A 16,324-nucleotide genomic window follows, 5' to 3' on the forward strand; every position below is an offset into this window, starting at 1 on the left:
TGATCAAATCCAAGCAATCACAAGTATTGAGATATATCCAGCCTATTCCTTTCCTTCAGATCCTTCACACCGACTTCAATTTTGTAACATCCAAGTACCAAACTCAACTCAGATGCATGCTGCACCCTCTGTTTAGCACATTATCTGCAATTTAAACTAAAATAGGTGTTTCCATTAGTGTATGTCGTAGCTGGTTATCAGTGTTATAAATATGTATCTTCACATAAAAGTCAGTAGTCATTTACTAATGCATTATCTGCCACAGTGTTTTTACCATGGTAACTTCTACAGAAAGTAGTAGGAATTTCTACGGACTACAACAAAAATTTCAAAAAGATAATTCTACATTGTTCCTAGGCATCCTCACGTGCTGTAAATCTAACAAAAGGTTCAGTCTCAAACTGTATATGAATACAACTCATGTGGATCTACAGCTGTATGTCCTCAGCTATCACCAAGATCAGAAAAGAGTTGCTGCATGGCTGAGATGCCTACTGAACTGTATCATCAAAAGTAACTATGTTACACGAGATGTAAGGTATTATCCCCTGCATCTAGAAGTAACTGTAAGTACAAAAAACTGGACAAGTGTAAGTAGGATTTGGGCTCTGATGGTTCCATACAAACTTAATTATGTATACAGACAGTTCATCTATAGGTTTAGATAAGTGAGTTTACCAGTACCAAAATATGTGACATAAGTGGCCATATCTTTTGATTGCACTGACTTTTAAGTTATTTTTTTTACACCACCAGGGGGCTGCAGACCTTAGTATTTGACTTACATTACAACTTGATACCTCTACCAGCTTTTGAGAAAAGGATGGACAAATGGACAGACAGACAGACAACAAAGTTATCCTATAAGGGTTATGTTTTTACCAACTGAGGTATGGAGCATTAAAAAGTAAAAATTGATTATGAACCTTTTGTCTTCTTGTTTGTCATACTTACAGTTCAAATGTTAGATAAGGGCACTGAAGAAAACTGGAAAAAGAGCTCTAACTCAAATATGATAAACTATATAAAGTGTCACAATAAACTAATATTTACCATTTGTGTACCTTTCTATGAAGGGAGGAAAAAAAGAAGTGCCTATGCAGTACCCTTTTCTTCTCAAGCAACTCTGATAGCATTTATACAGATTTTCCAACAATATTTTTCCTGGTCATTTACTTTCCTTTGGCTCAAGTTGTCAAGAATGGGTATCAGTTGTCTTTACTTCCACAGCAATGCATCCTAAAACAATTGAGGTCTCAGTTGGTGTTCTGCTATTATTACGAAGATGTCAGCTGCAGAAAACATAATTTCAAGTGTTTGTTGTGATTCCTTTGGAAATTCTACAGGAAAATCTCTGGCACTAGCAGGAGAGCTACTCCTCAAAGCCAAGCATCAATCTATTTGTAGAGTATGCATAATGTAATTTGACCTTTAATTGTGCAGACAGTTGGACAGTGGTTAGTGGTGGAGGTTCTATTGCATGTGATTACTGCTCAACAGAGGAAGTGCTATTACTTCCTCACTTGCCTCTTCTGAAAAAGGTTAATGACATTACACACAATGTCATATGCCTGACAAAGAACTACTGTCCCTTTTCTGTCAGATCCTGATACAAAAGCATAATCAGTAAGCAAAGACAAGTTCAAAAGAATTGTAATGTATCATCTATTTCTCAGTCCCCAGTGCACGTTTATACAGAGTGACTAGTTTCCATCTCCCTGGATCATCTTCAGATCCACGTAGTTGCATCAGCAACCCATCATGTCTGATCTGAGCTACACATCAGAACACTGATGTTGAGGCTTCTGACCTATAGTTCCGATACACACGTGATGGGTTGCTGACACAAGTACACGGATCTGAAGATAATCCACAGAGATCGAACCTTGTCATACCATACAAAACAGGTGCAATCAGGGTTGAAAACTAAACGATGCATTAAAATTGTTTTAAATAATATTAATATAGCTGCTGATTTCTCTCATGACGAATGTGTTGGCTATAGTTGAACCAAAGTATGTTGACAGTGGAACTGAATGAAAGAAAATAATGAGAACAAGTTCAGGTACAATGAATGGTTGAAATCCAATAAGCAGAATGATACGATGGATAGTAGCTCACGCAGCAGAGTGTACAAGACTGAATCACAGCTGCCTGTCTGGCCCTGCTGCTGCGAGAGTCTCGGCTCACGTGACATGCCACGCATGCTCCTGGTGGCAATCTTCAACAACAGTCTGTAGCATCTCTTAGCTGCTACTTCTGTTGGGCAGTGGCAGGGATATTAAAGGCCCTGTACCTGCCATGCTTGGAGACTGAGCCAGAAGTAAAAATTACAGTTGAATGTCTGGTGTGGCAGCAATGCAACACACTGAACAACAAAGTAGGATGCTTAAAATCAAAGCATGTCGAAGAAATAAGCAATACTTACATTTAACCATTATTTTCTTCAGTTGTCAAAGTTGGAGAATCCAAAACTACACAGATAATCAATAACAAAAGGTGTGGGTGTAACAAAGCAAGTGGTTAAATGATTACTTATTTCCTTTTTTTATTGACACTTGCAATGCATTTACCTGCAACTTTACAGTGAAATAAACAATGTATCTGTTGCAAAATTGGTAGTCATATGTACACTGAATTGCCATTGAACACCACTTGAACTTTACACACACTATTTACCTCATCCATAAAATAACTGTGTGTTGGAGAAGCCCACAATCTCTGGCTGTCCAAAACATTTATTTTGTGATGGAGGTTATCCTTCCCTCTTATTAAGCATACTTACTCATAATCCGGTTTGTGTGTGTGTGTGTGTGTGTGTGTGTGTGTGTGTGTGTGTGTGTGTGAGTAATTACAGCAAAAATTGTTTAATTCTCCTCAAATTGTGTGTTTTATGTTGAAGTGTGTTAAAACGTCAGAAAATGTAACTGAAACTGAGCATCAACTTGTTTTTTAAAATGTTGTTTTCTTTCCAATGAGTTGCAGTGGGTAAGAAACGTGACAAAATTAAATATACAGTCAAACTGTGGACTTTCCATTATGTTACTGTACTTTGTAACAAATTTAATTTTGGAGCAGTGACGGGCCTTCAAATGAACAAGTCTTCAGTTGTTGCACTGCAAGTGGCTGCAAGTAACTGAGAACAAACAGAAATTTAAGAAAAATGAAAAGGGCAAAATGACTGACTCATTAATGCTTACTTTCCAGTTAGGTCCCTTTATCTTGATTAAACATTTCCTACAAAAATAATGTACTCCTTAGCAGGTAATCAACCATATCTTTTAAGACAGACAAAGCCTGACACTTAATCTAATAGTGTCAGTACAAGTCATTGGGTTTCTAAATTTCCAGATTTCAGCAGTAAAAATCATGTGCAAAACTATGTTCCAATCTTCACTAAGCAGCTTAGTTTATGGGAATTCCTAAAGCTGCAGACAGTCAACTAACATTTCCAACACAATGTCAGGTGTATATGTTTTCGTTCTAAAAACATCAAATCTCAGAATTTATCGAATGTCATTACAAAAGAACCGTGCACATCATGATTATGCAGATACATAAATATGGTAATACACATTTCTGAAGTAAGATCAAAATATGTAGAAAAATCAAAACATAATTACATGGAGATCTCAGTTTACAATCTGAAAAAGTACCAGTTTTCTTTAATGCTATGGACGGAATTCCACGACTTATGAATTCAGCCACGGATGTTGTAAACAATCAGCTGCGGTTGCTCGTTCAAGCGGGTCGTATGCTAACATCGGTGTAAGGAAATCTGCGAATGCTTTTGCCTTCTTGTGATCCCAAGAATATTTTTCAGTCAGTACTTCAACAAGACCCCAAGGCTTCAGTTTTGTAATTCGGCGTAGCTCACCTAAAAAATTTACATTATTAAATATAACATGAACTCCAAATACAGAGCTACTGTCAACATGTATTACAAATGAGTTTTTTTTTCAGCAAATTGTAGAATAACTGAACATGCAGAATAATGAAGAAAATTTATATATAAGTCAGTTTTCATGCTTATGTCCATATAATGTTTAACACTAGCAATAATGCTAATGCATAGTTTTACTTTTATTAATTAACGTTAGTTCAGTGAAGACTGCAAAATTTTTTCTCTATCAGCTGAACTGAATTTGATAGCATAACTGCTAAAATGATCACTGCCTCTTACAGAGATCTCATGTCTTCCTTCACCATGTACAGCAAAGTGGGAATTATATCAAAACATTAGTGATAGTAACAATCGAGCTGCAATGGTCCATTACAAGCAGTACTGTATGGTGCTTAAAAATGGTATAATGGAGGCAAAAAGCATGTGCTATGCAAATAGAATAGCTACTTATCAGGATAAAATTAAAATCATATCATTAGTGGAGAAGGAAGCGCCTGGCTTACAGCAAAGGTTGAGACACACACACCTCCAAGATACTGACAAGGGTGAGATTGAGTCAATATTTAAGGTTGCTGAAGACAAGGAACTGTCATGTATATGATGATGTACATGGCAGAATACTAAAGGACTTTGCTGCATATGATAGCCTGGTAATTAGCCATATTTATAATTTTTTTTTTCCTTTAGGAATTGTTAGTTCCCTCGATGAGTAAAGTACTCAATAGTGATATCACTTTATAAAAAAGGAGAAAGGGATAATGTAGAAAATTTTAGACCTATTTCTACGTCATTGGTGCTTGCAAAAATAAGGTTACACCTTGAAAAAGTGGAGTTTCTTTTCACCTGCTGACTGCAACTGTGATGGTAGCATGGAGGAACTAAGAATAGAACACATTTTTTTAGGAATGTCCACTGCAAGAGTTTGACAGTGATTTGAGAACGCTACACGAAGTGACTCCAAATGCTTTGGACTGGTTGACACGTTTGGGCATTTCTATTTGATTAATTTTTATGCACTTGTAAAACCATATGATTGATAAATAAATAAATAAATAAATACATACATACATAAAGAAATGTAAAAGTTATTGAAAAGGCTGTATAGATAAGGGTATTTGATTATTTCAGTTCACATAATTTGCCGTTGAACATACAGTTTGGTTTCATAAGAGGGTTAATAATGAAAAGCACTACATTCTCTTTTCTCTTTGCACAGGATGGCTTAAATAAAAAGCTGCAAACACTAGGTGTTGTCTCTGATTTAACTAAGGCATTTGTGTTGATCTCAAACTATTACTGCAAAAGTTGGTCCAGTATGGAATAAGACAAACAGCTCATAACTGGTCCCTCTCATGCAAGAACAGACAGCAAGAGATCATTCTCCACAGTAATGATAACAGCTGTGAGGTGGCACCTGACTGGAGCAGACTTAAGTGGGGAGGAGAATGGGGTGGGCAGTGTCTCAAGGGTCAGTGCTGGAACCACTGCCATTCTAATATTACACGTGTTTCTAGAATATTTCTGTTTGCTAATGACACTAGCTTGGTAGTGAAAGGCGCTGAGTGCAACATAAGCAGTGTGTCAAATAGCACAGTTCATGACAATTTTAGGGCTTAAAGAAAATATATTGATGTTAAATCAACTAATTCAACTAAAACAGACATTTTCATTACACAGAATGGGCATATGATTGTTCAGATAGGGAGTAAGTTGTCGTGGAAAGCTTATGCTCAGGATCTTGTTAAAAAACTGAATGGTGTACTTTCATTGCTTTCAATTCTGCACATTTAATTATTTCATACAGAATAAATATAATTAATTGTTTCTCAGTTTCATGTCATCTACTCTACATTGCCAATTCCAGTTCAATGTACTTGTTACATTCTCCTCCTCCTCCTCCTGTTCAATGATTTCTCCCATCTTCTTTTGTGGAGCCTGCATTTCTGTGGGAGAGTCTCGTTGAGTTCCCCATTCATTTCCCCACTACAGTCATCACAGTGAAATTCCAGCCCACAATCTACACATACCACTGCCTGTCTGACTACCCTATAACATCATCCACACTTATCAAGCATTGCAGCACAGATTAAACACTTAAAAATTGAATTAAATCACTTAACACACTTTACAATACACAAATTTTTGTTATTAACAAGCTGTAAAAATTAGGCCTACATAAAAAGTTAATTATTTCCCCTTAAACAAGATCTCAGTATTCATTTAACTGCAGTTTCTATTAATTACATTGTTCACAATAAAATTTATTAAGGTAATAATATATAAGGTAACAGGGCTTATAATGGGACCAACAGAAAATAAATTGTGGGAAAATGTAAAATCTGGGAAAGTAAAACAGGTTTTACTGTACTGAGTGCCCCTTGTCATTAATGTCTGGTGTTTTGACAGATATTTGCTACTCCATTTCGAAAGTGTGCAGCTGGAGTCACGATAAACAAATACTGCTCATCATGTCTTTCATGTGAAGTCCAGTGTCAACTGAAACTGTCACTTCATTTCCCATTACAAACAAAATAGTTTTTGAAGCAGAGTTTTACGAGCCCATTTGAAAGAGTGGTCCCAAATTAGCAAAGTGCAATATTCGATTTAGTGACATCTATTAACAGGAACAGTAAAACTACAGTCTATGACACACAGTCAGGAAACTCTAGAGGGTAAAAAAGATGCAACATTTTTGCAGCTGAAGTGATGCTAGTGCTCCTAGGGCCTAGCATGTAGTAACATAAGACTGGCACAATACAGACTGTGTTGCCAGTCACTAAACATGGAGGTGATTTTCCCAATATGAACAGGAAAATTTAATTAATTACATCTCATCTCCTGTTAATGTCAACATACAATAATAAAATCTCAGTGCACTGTAATACACTAGACTCTTGTAAATCCAGCCATCCCTTGCACATATGGGTGCTGGATTAACACAAGTGCCAGATTATTTACAGTGTCTGAAATTTAGTTTGAACACACAGGGACTATGCTTTATTAAATTAAAAAATACAATCATATTCACGGAGGACATAGTCCAAGAGTGTATACAAATACAGTAGCAGCACTCACTATGAAACATGTCTCAAATTTTTAGTTTCCACGATGATAATACATGAAGGTGTCACGCTTATATCACGTAACCGCTTTGCAGGCATTACATCGATACTGCATTGCATAATGTATTCCAGGAAGACATCTGCAGCTTCAGCACTGGCAGTGTGAGACTCTTCATGCTCTCTCTTCCTGTGTCCTCTTCTTCATTACTTTAATCACTACTTGCCTGCACACTTTTTATTGTTTATTTATCTGCTAAAGTTTGGTCTATCTCACAGGTTTCCTCATTAAGCCAGTTAGCAACATCATATTCATCAATTCATCCTCCCCTTGGAAGCTTTTGGATAATGGCGATGTACAAAGTGACAACAACTGAGTTAGTTAGTTAATTGGTGAGTAAGTTAGCTACATGTTCCACAAATAATTTGAACAGTTCTCTTATGAAAATGATGTGGAACAAGTCAGTTTACACCATATGTATACAAGATTAGTGTTAACATTAATGAACACATTATCATTTTATTCCTACTCATGCAACTACACTTAAAAACAAAGTAATTTTTTTCTGGATACCAGTTTTTAAGTAGGAATCTATCAATAGTATAGAAAGAGCTGTCCAGGAGAAATGATTTTAAATTAGATTTAAAACTTGTTTCACTACCTGTCAAACATTTTACGTTATTGCACAAATGATCAAAAATTTTTATTACTGTATACTGAACTCATCTCTGAGCCAATGACACCTTTAACAATAAGTAATAAAGGTCATTTTTCCCTGTACTGTTATAGGTATGTACATCACTGTTGTTATCAAATTGTAATGGATCATTTTCGACAAATTTCATTAGCGAAAATATGTATTGTGATGACTAGCTTCTTGATGAGATACCTACGTGACATCTGTGGGTGAACACCACATATTATTCTTACTGCTCACTTTTGTGCAATCAATACTTTCTTTCTAAGTGATGAGTTACCCCAGAAAATCATTTTTTACAGCATTAATGAGTGGAAATATGTAAAATATGTGAGGAGGTTGATACATTTGCTTTCTAAGATTAGCAATTATCTTAACTTAATTGTTTGAGAAGCTCAGTAATACGCTTCTTCCACTTTAAGATTTCATCAAAATGTATGCCCAAAAATCTGGAGCATTCTAACCTAGAACTGAATGTAGCTCCCCCACCCCCCTTCAAAATTCAGGGAAAGTCCATTTTCAGAGAACCACTTAATAATTCTTTGGAAAATATCACTGACTAACTCTTCTGTTGCTTACTCGTTCTAATAGGATTTATTATAACACTAGTATTATCTGCAAAAACTACCAATTTTGCTTGCTAAATGTTAAGTGGAAGGTAATTCACATATATAAGGAACAGGAGTGGACCTAAAACTGAACCCTGTGGGACTCGCTTTGTGATTTTATCCCAGTCACTAAAATTTTCTATCTTTCTGACATTGTCTGAATTATTCAGCACAACCTTTTGTATTCTGTCTGTCAAGTAAGATTCAACCCAGCAGTGTGGAAAGAAATCGGTTCCATAAAGATACTAAGAGAGTATCTTGATCTACATTCTACACAATAAAAGGTCTTAGAGAGATCACAGAAAATACTAACAGGTGATATACTATTATTTAAGGCTTGCTCTATCTATGCAATGAGTGACTGTTTAAATTGCATTCTCAGTCAAGCAACATTTTGGAAAAAATGATGACCCCTAATAGACTGGTTCATCACCGTCACCGAGAACTCTGCATCAATGGACAGCTGCACTTTCTACAGCTCTTAATTATTGTAGCATTCTCCACTTTTTGGAAAACAACATTTAATTTGATTGCTTTCAACACCTTGAACATAACCTCGGTAGAGCCCTTTAACATTCAGTCAGCAAGGAGACAAAAAGTGCATATTAATAATGATGTTTAATTGTTTTCAAAATTCCATGGTCCATGAGCTAAATTGAGGCTGTCACACAAGGGGGAGAATGAGTGTTTGTACACCATTGGTCTTCTGAGACACATTAGTAGCATTAGTGGGAACATTGACAATTGTAAGGATAGCTTTCAGTGGAAGCTTTTTCTTCTTCTGCTCTTTTATCACAGCTGTTATAAATGTTTTGTGGCAGTACAATACAAAATATGTTAATGCACAGTTTTTGTTGTTTGTACCCAATACCTTACTTCCCATTCTTGACAGATAATATTTTTGAAGGAAGCATCTTGTAAAAGAGGCTGCTTCCATTAGCACTGTACAAAGCACCAGCAGTTAAATCTCCTTCTTCTTTGCAAACTCTTCTGCATCTTTTTTGTTAGCCGAGTTACTTTCCCCAGTGACTGTTGACTGCCACATCCCATGTCACATGCTCCAGTTTGGTAGCCAACCAACACTTGCAGCAAACAAGTTACTGCCACTAAGTTATTTGTCAAGTGCAACTGTTTTTTTTCTTTTATTATAGGGCAACTTACTGGAAGTCCTTTACTGCATAGTTGTATGAATGGTCTATAAACAGCTTCGTCCAGTTCATCATCACAGCTTTCCATTTTCCCAGCTCACTCTCCATTTGCATTAAGTACTGTCAAATAACATCTTTCTTTCTGATGCCACAAACAGTTGTTCTCTGAGCACTGTACTCAGCAGCAATGAGTTTCTGTAAGAACCTTGGTTCCATTTACCTAAAATAGTGAATTTCTGCTTGAGGTCTAGCATAATGTGTTTCCGTTTAAAGGTATGATGCTGAATTTTAAAGAAGGCCACAATTTCAAAACACGTATACCACTGTTTAACCCTGTAATTAACTAACAACATTTTTGAGCTTGGTCATTTTCCGCTTGAGCAACTATGGAATGGATTACTGAGACAATGGATTACTGAGGACCAGATAAGTTAAAGTTTAGTGTATACATGGTTGATATTAGCATTGACATAACTATATGGTTGAAAATCCTATAATAGGAGAAATGAATTGTTACCTGAATCAAACAGTAGAAAGTCAAGGATGCAGTAACAAAAACAATTATGAAAAGGATAAATTGCTATTTACCATATAGAGGCAATATTGAGGCACAAAGAAAAGACTGCTATACTTTTAAGCTTTCAGCCAAAAGATCTTCAAAAAAAAGAAGCAGAAAACACATACACATTCACACAATCATAACGGACACACAACACCACTGTCGCTGGCCACTGAGGCAGTATGCTTTCAGCGGCTAGCGACAGCAACCACGGTCAACTGTGAGAGTAGTGCTTGCGTGAAGGTGTGTGTCTTTTTCTACTTCTGAAGAAGGCCTTTTGGCTGAAAGCTTAAAAGTATAGCACTTTTCTTTATGTCTGCCTGCGACTCAACATTTCCTCTACATGGTGAATTTAACTGTATATCCTCTTCATTATATATTTGTAACCTGATGTATTTAACTTCAGACGGAACTGAGTGTAAGTACATCTGCATGCTTGGCACATATTTTCTGATACTTTGTGCCAACTGTAGATCATTTCACGAGTTTCTTTGCAACCTCGAACTCATTTTAATACATTCAAAATGAGGCACAATTTTTACATTTCTGGAGATTAGCTGCTACTTTTTCCTATAAATACCTCTTGGGCCTTGTCTTTACTTCTATGTCTTGCATGTATGTATCATGTTTATCTGTTCTCTTTCCCAGTTATCAAAATGTATAAATATCTTCAAGATTTTCCTTCCCAGTACTAACACTTAATCCTCCAGCATGTCCACCTATGATGCTTTCTTCTTATTTATGTGAATATCTCAAGCTACAGGTAGCCCATGTTCCATTACATTTAGCACAAAATGTAATTCCTGTTCACTTTCAGCTACCACTACTGCATTATCAATTAATCATACTGTGCTAATTTTACACCCCGATAAACAATAACAGTTCTTTACTTCCCTCAATCCCTTTTCAAATAAATCTGTCAGTACAAATTATTCTAACTCACTCTGAACGGATAGAACTTTGGGAAATCTAAGAAGTGGTATTTCCAGATTGCATTTTTGATCACAGCTACAACTTATAGTGCAACAATAAACTCTGAAATATGACCCGATTTGCGTTTTGAATGTGCTCTTACATTTCATTTACACAATCGTTTTGCAGTGTGTTTACACACATCACTCACTTGGCAGCACTGCAGTAGTGAAGTTACATAAGAAATGTGGGAATTTCTTGACTCATGATCTTGGACCCCAGTAAAACCTGAAAAATAACCAGTACTTCAGCAGCAATGAGCAATGCTGGTGCATAGCAGTAGCAGTCAACGCAGGCCATGATGCTGCTTTTGCTGCTGGAGTACTAGTTATTCCTCATGGTTTAATGTACCTGTTAATATATATCGATAAAACAGATCTTCCACTAGAGTAACCTTAGACTGTTCTATTGAATAGGCATGTAACATTCCTCTTAAAAAATCATTTTTCTTCGTAACAGGAAATGAACTGAAGATTTCTGTCGACAATGGGCATTACATGAAACATGATGAAAAGTGAAAAATGTGGTCACTCCAGTCACATGTCGAAAAATGAAATTGAAAATATCTGCTGAAACACCAGAGGAAATGCCCCTGACAAATCACTACTGCCCTGGAAATGTCGCTTTATAAAACGTGTACATATTGCGGTAACAGAGGAATTAATAATTGTGCCTTACACCCCTCCAATGAAAAAATAGAGTACTGAACTAAATTTGCTAAATGTAAAGTAATCATTAACTCAAAGGTTGATTTGAACACTCCACTGTTTTGCTAGGAATGGTTATACTGGAGGCAGTATACACTTGCCAAAACTGTCAAGGAGACTGGCTCACCCAATCAGCTACAATAAGACCAACAGTTTCATGCAGATTCATATGATGGAGTGAGTACTGGCATTTTTCATATACACTAAGTATTGCCAAGAACACTGTTATCCGCTCATCAATACATAGGTTGTTTCAAAAATACTTTTACAGGCATTGAGGACAGGTCCCTTATACCAAAAAAAGTTCACATACACACCGCTGAAAACCCTACGGTCTCAAGTTATTAACTAAATTTTACAATTTAGGTGACTGGAGCTCATCAACACACACTCATAATACATGCTTGAAATGCTCTCCTCTTGGTTCTAAACATATATGCACTCACTGAATCGCAGACTGTTGCACACTCCCAAATACTCCCTGATGGTTTCGAATGGTTTTGCTGACTTCCATGACATGCCAATGAAAAGTTTCTGTATTCATGTGGTCTACTGCATAAACTAATTGGTTAAGGTCCCCCAGAGATGAAATTAAAAGGACTGAGGCTGGGGGTTTGTGCAGGCCATGGAACTGGTCTTCCTCTACCCTTCCATCTGTCATGGCGGGTACCAGCCAGTGCATCTTCAATACTGAGACTGAAATTTATTGGAGCTCCATGATGCATAAACCATATTTTTCTTGTTATTTGCAGTGGCACCTCTTCTAGTAGGTACCTGAGGGTGTTCTGAATAAAGTAGCTGTAGACAGCACCCTTAAGACATGTTGGGAGAAAGTCGCCTACAATTCCAGTCAACACAGTCTTAAACTGATGGTGATGTCTGGCCTGTAGCATGAGGACTATGACCAGATCATACGAGTATATGTTGGTACTGGAAATTTGTTACACCTTCTCTTCCTAACTTTTGTCTTGTCTGTAAACACAACTGAAGTGACAAACAATAGATTGAGAGTTTGTGCAACAAACCATCAGCAAAAGTTCTCCAATGGTGGGTGATCGGCACTTATAAGGTCCTGCACACGGCTCTACATAAAAAGCATGTCTGCCTGCTCAAAAAATGTATGTAATGGACACATTGGAAACAGATGAATAACAAATATAAACAAGTCTCCCTGGCAACATGCCATCCAAGACACAATGCGTCAAGTGGATGCGTATGTAAATGAAGTAGTTGGGTTGTACCTGGGAAGTCATTGAACGTCAACTTTCATTAATAACTTGAAAACAAAAGATTTTCGGACATATGTTTATATGATTTTTTTTCTTGTTTTGGTGGAAGAAACCTGTCCCAAATAACAATGTCTTCAAAGTTTCTAAATCACATGTAAATGTTTCACACCTACTGACACGAAAATCTGTGGGCACCCATGGAAGCAAGAGTATTCCACCTTTCTCTCTATTCTCATGCGATGAATTGGAAGTATCTGTCAATTTAATTTCCCTGAATACTGTGTGTCTGAATTCTAAATCTGATGTATAACCAGTGCCTCACCTGACTGCAATAACCAGTGGTGGACTCCTTATGTTTTCTGCTGACAGATTTCGTGACTTGATGAGAAATGTGTCACAATCTCCGTATAGCAGCTACTTGAACAGTAACAATATGAGATTTTGCATCTATATGAAGGAGCCACCATGTCTACTTATTTACTAGCAAAAAGAGATGAAGTATTTCTTCCTAGCATTGTTTTGTCGCACCCTGGATTTCTATGCGTCTGTATGAGCCTCCTCCTCCTCTGTTTCTTGCAGCAAAATAAATCTATTGCTTAAGTGAACTTTGAATTTTCTAAAAAAATGTTCCCCTATCTGCTCCTTGCTTGTCACATTTTCCTAGGAAGTCTATCTGTTTTCCCCCTTCAACTGCCATAATTCAAAACTCGCATTTAGTAAAGCTGCCTGAAGGGCAAAAATCTTTGTCTCTCATTCCTTTATTTTCCTATCTTTCTGGCATACTCTACAATTCCATGGAAAAGCTTCATTGAGCACCCTGTTTTCTTCTCACTGCAATTGCCCCAGTGAAACCACGACCCACAATTTTCGTAAAATGCACCCTCTTTAAGTAATCTGCAGCAACATCTACACTTTTCACATAAGCCTGATTGATTTTATAAAACTTAAGCACTAGATACCACGTAAGAAAAACAACAGGTGTAATGAAATAAAAATTTATGTTCCTCTTTTTGTAAGATTCTCCCACATAAAATTAGGTCTAAATTTACTTTCTACATTGATTTACCTAATTTAAGACAATACTAAAATTTACACTAATGTAACTACACTTACATTCTATTTGTAACAACAAGTAATGTTTGAAAGTACCTTCTAATCTTTTATTTATCTATTCATGTTAGTAGAATTCATAGTAATCTCATGCACACAGAGATGCCAACACTCGATTTTAGTGTTTGATAAATTAATGGCGGACAACTCTTCAGGCTGTATTTCTAACATTTTCATCATACAAAGCGGTAACACCAAAGTGAACACACAAATAGTTAAATGTCATATGCAGTTAAAATTTTTATGAAGCTAACTATGAAAGTGTAAGAAATAAAGAAAAATATTCACCTTTGTTTACAATGGTTAATTAAACAAGCACAATTAGTATGTTTCTTTTCCTGTGACTGTTCTGCAAATGTTGCTCTCTGAGACATCTACATATTGTGGCAAAATAGGAATTAATAATTGTCCCTATACATCCCTCTAATGAAAAAAATACAGTATTTACCTAAATTTGTCAAATGTAAAGTAATCAACAGCTCTAACGCTGGTTTGAACACTCCATTGTTTTGCTAGGGATGGTCATGGTGGAGGCAGTATGCATTAACTTTCTCTGTCTAGGAGACCAGCTTGCCCAATCAGCTACAATAGGACCCATAGTTTTATGTAAATTTGTATAATGGCTTGACTGCTGGCATTTTTCATATACACGAAGCACTGGCACATTTGTAGGCAACATTAAGAACCCAAGAAAATCATACAACCTACGTTGGACTTAAAATTAAAACCTTTACATCACTAATTTAACACTTAATAAGATACAGTCACAGAATAGCTGTGCCAACACTGGAAAAGTTACAGTAATTAGTTAATGATTGCTAAAATAATTAAGGTACCTTTCCGGCTGAAGAATTCACGAGAATGTTTGCCAGAGAAGATTATACGCCTTGGAATCGGTCCCAAAAGCTCTATAATATGTGCCAGGTGGTCTTCATCACGGGTATAGTCATCTCCAGAGTGCGGCTCGAACAGATAATCCCCTGTTGCTAACTCAAATGCCTGAAAAATATTAAGCAGTAACTCATTAGTTTCATAACTATTTGAGACACAAGAAAAAAATTGTCAGTATCTGCCCAACAACAGACTTTAAACAGAATGAGTTTGCTTTGGCAGCAAAGACAAGACCTGTTACAATTCTGCTACACTTGATTTAAATTTTTTTCAAGGGTAACTCAAATAGGTCACAAAACAGGATAGAGGCAACAATAATCAATGTTAACTTCCTGACATTTATTTCTTCCTTCAACACATTCGCCCTGTATATTCAGACACTTATTCCGTCTCTTTACAAGTCCTTCATAGCCAGTCCATGTATAACCTCTTCGGCTATGACATCATCATTTTCAAAATGTTGGCCACCCAAATGATATTTTAGGCACCAAACAGATGAAAGTCACTGGGGCCTAAGTTGGGACTGTAAGGTGGATGTTACAAGCATTCCCAATAAAATATATGTAACAGCTCGTGCATTTGTTTTGCTGTGCAAGGGAGGGCATAATCATACAGAGGAATTACTCTAGCCAGGTCATTTGCAGCGAATGGCCTGTCAGAGTTCTCGTAGAGTGGTGCAATATGTCATCGGTATGACCCCTTGTATGTCTCAAAACACTTTGAGCATAAACTTGCAGCCTGGTGGAATGGACTTTAACTTTTTTTACTGTTGGAGAGATGGAATGTTTCCATTCCATGGATGATCATAGGGTTTCTAGTTGAAGTGATGAAACCAAGACTCATTTTCTGTAATAATTTGTGCCATTAAAAGTCCTCTCCCTCCTCAACATACTGAATAAGATGCTCCAAAGAGGAGGAGGAGGAGGAGGATATTAGTGTTTAACGTCCCGTCGACAACGAGGTCATTAGAGACGGAGCGCAAGCTCGGGTGAGGGAAGGATCGGGAAGGAAATCGGCCGTGCCCTTATAAGGAACCATCCCGGCATTTGCCTGAAGCGATTTAGGGAAATCACGGAAAACCTAAATCAGGATGGCCGGAGACGGGACTGAACCGTCGTCCTCCCGAATGCGAGTCCAGTGTGCTAACCACTGCGCCACCTCGCTCGGTCCGCTGCAAAGACAGACCCATTCTATTCATTTTGTGTTTCTCAGTCAACATGCAGAGCACCCACTGTGCACAAACTTAATGAAACTTCAAATGCTCATGCACGATGATGTAAGCAGCTACCTGTGAGCAGCCCGTAGCATGTAGTGTATCACTGATTGCCACACGCTAGTCATTACAAATTATCTGTTCCACACAGGCACTGTAGTTTAAGTTCCCACAACTGCAGAACAACCAGGATGCTCCCACTCTCTTATGCATAATTTAAACACAG

General features: G+C 37.1%; 1 protein-coding gene across 3 annotated transcripts in view; it reads right to left on the reverse strand.

The window, feature by feature from the left end:
• Positions 1–3,196: 3,196 nt before the first annotated feature.
• LOC124556793 (SRSF protein kinase 3) overlaps positions 3,197–16,324 on the reverse strand; it is a 383,958-nt gene continuing 370,830 nt past the window's right edge. For all 3 annotated transcript variants that reach the window (XM_047130805.1, XM_047130806.1, XM_047130804.1), the window contains 2 exons: positions 14,831–14,993; positions 3,197–3,877 (listed from right to left, as the gene is read on the reverse strand). In XM_047130805.1, the coding sequence (XP_046986761.1) occupies positions 3,693–3,877; positions 14,831–14,993 (348 nt within the window). In that variant the 3' untranslated portion in view covers positions 3,197–3,692. The remainder of the gene's footprint in view (positions 3,878–14,830; positions 14,994–16,324) is intronic.

The sequence above is a fragment of the Schistocerca americana genome, chromosome X, assembly GCF_021461395.2.
Source record: "Schistocerca americana isolate TAMUIC-IGC-003095 chromosome X, iqSchAmer2.1, whole genome shotgun sequence".
NCBI lineage: Eukaryota > Metazoa > Arthropoda > Insecta > Orthoptera > Acrididae > Schistocerca > Schistocerca americana.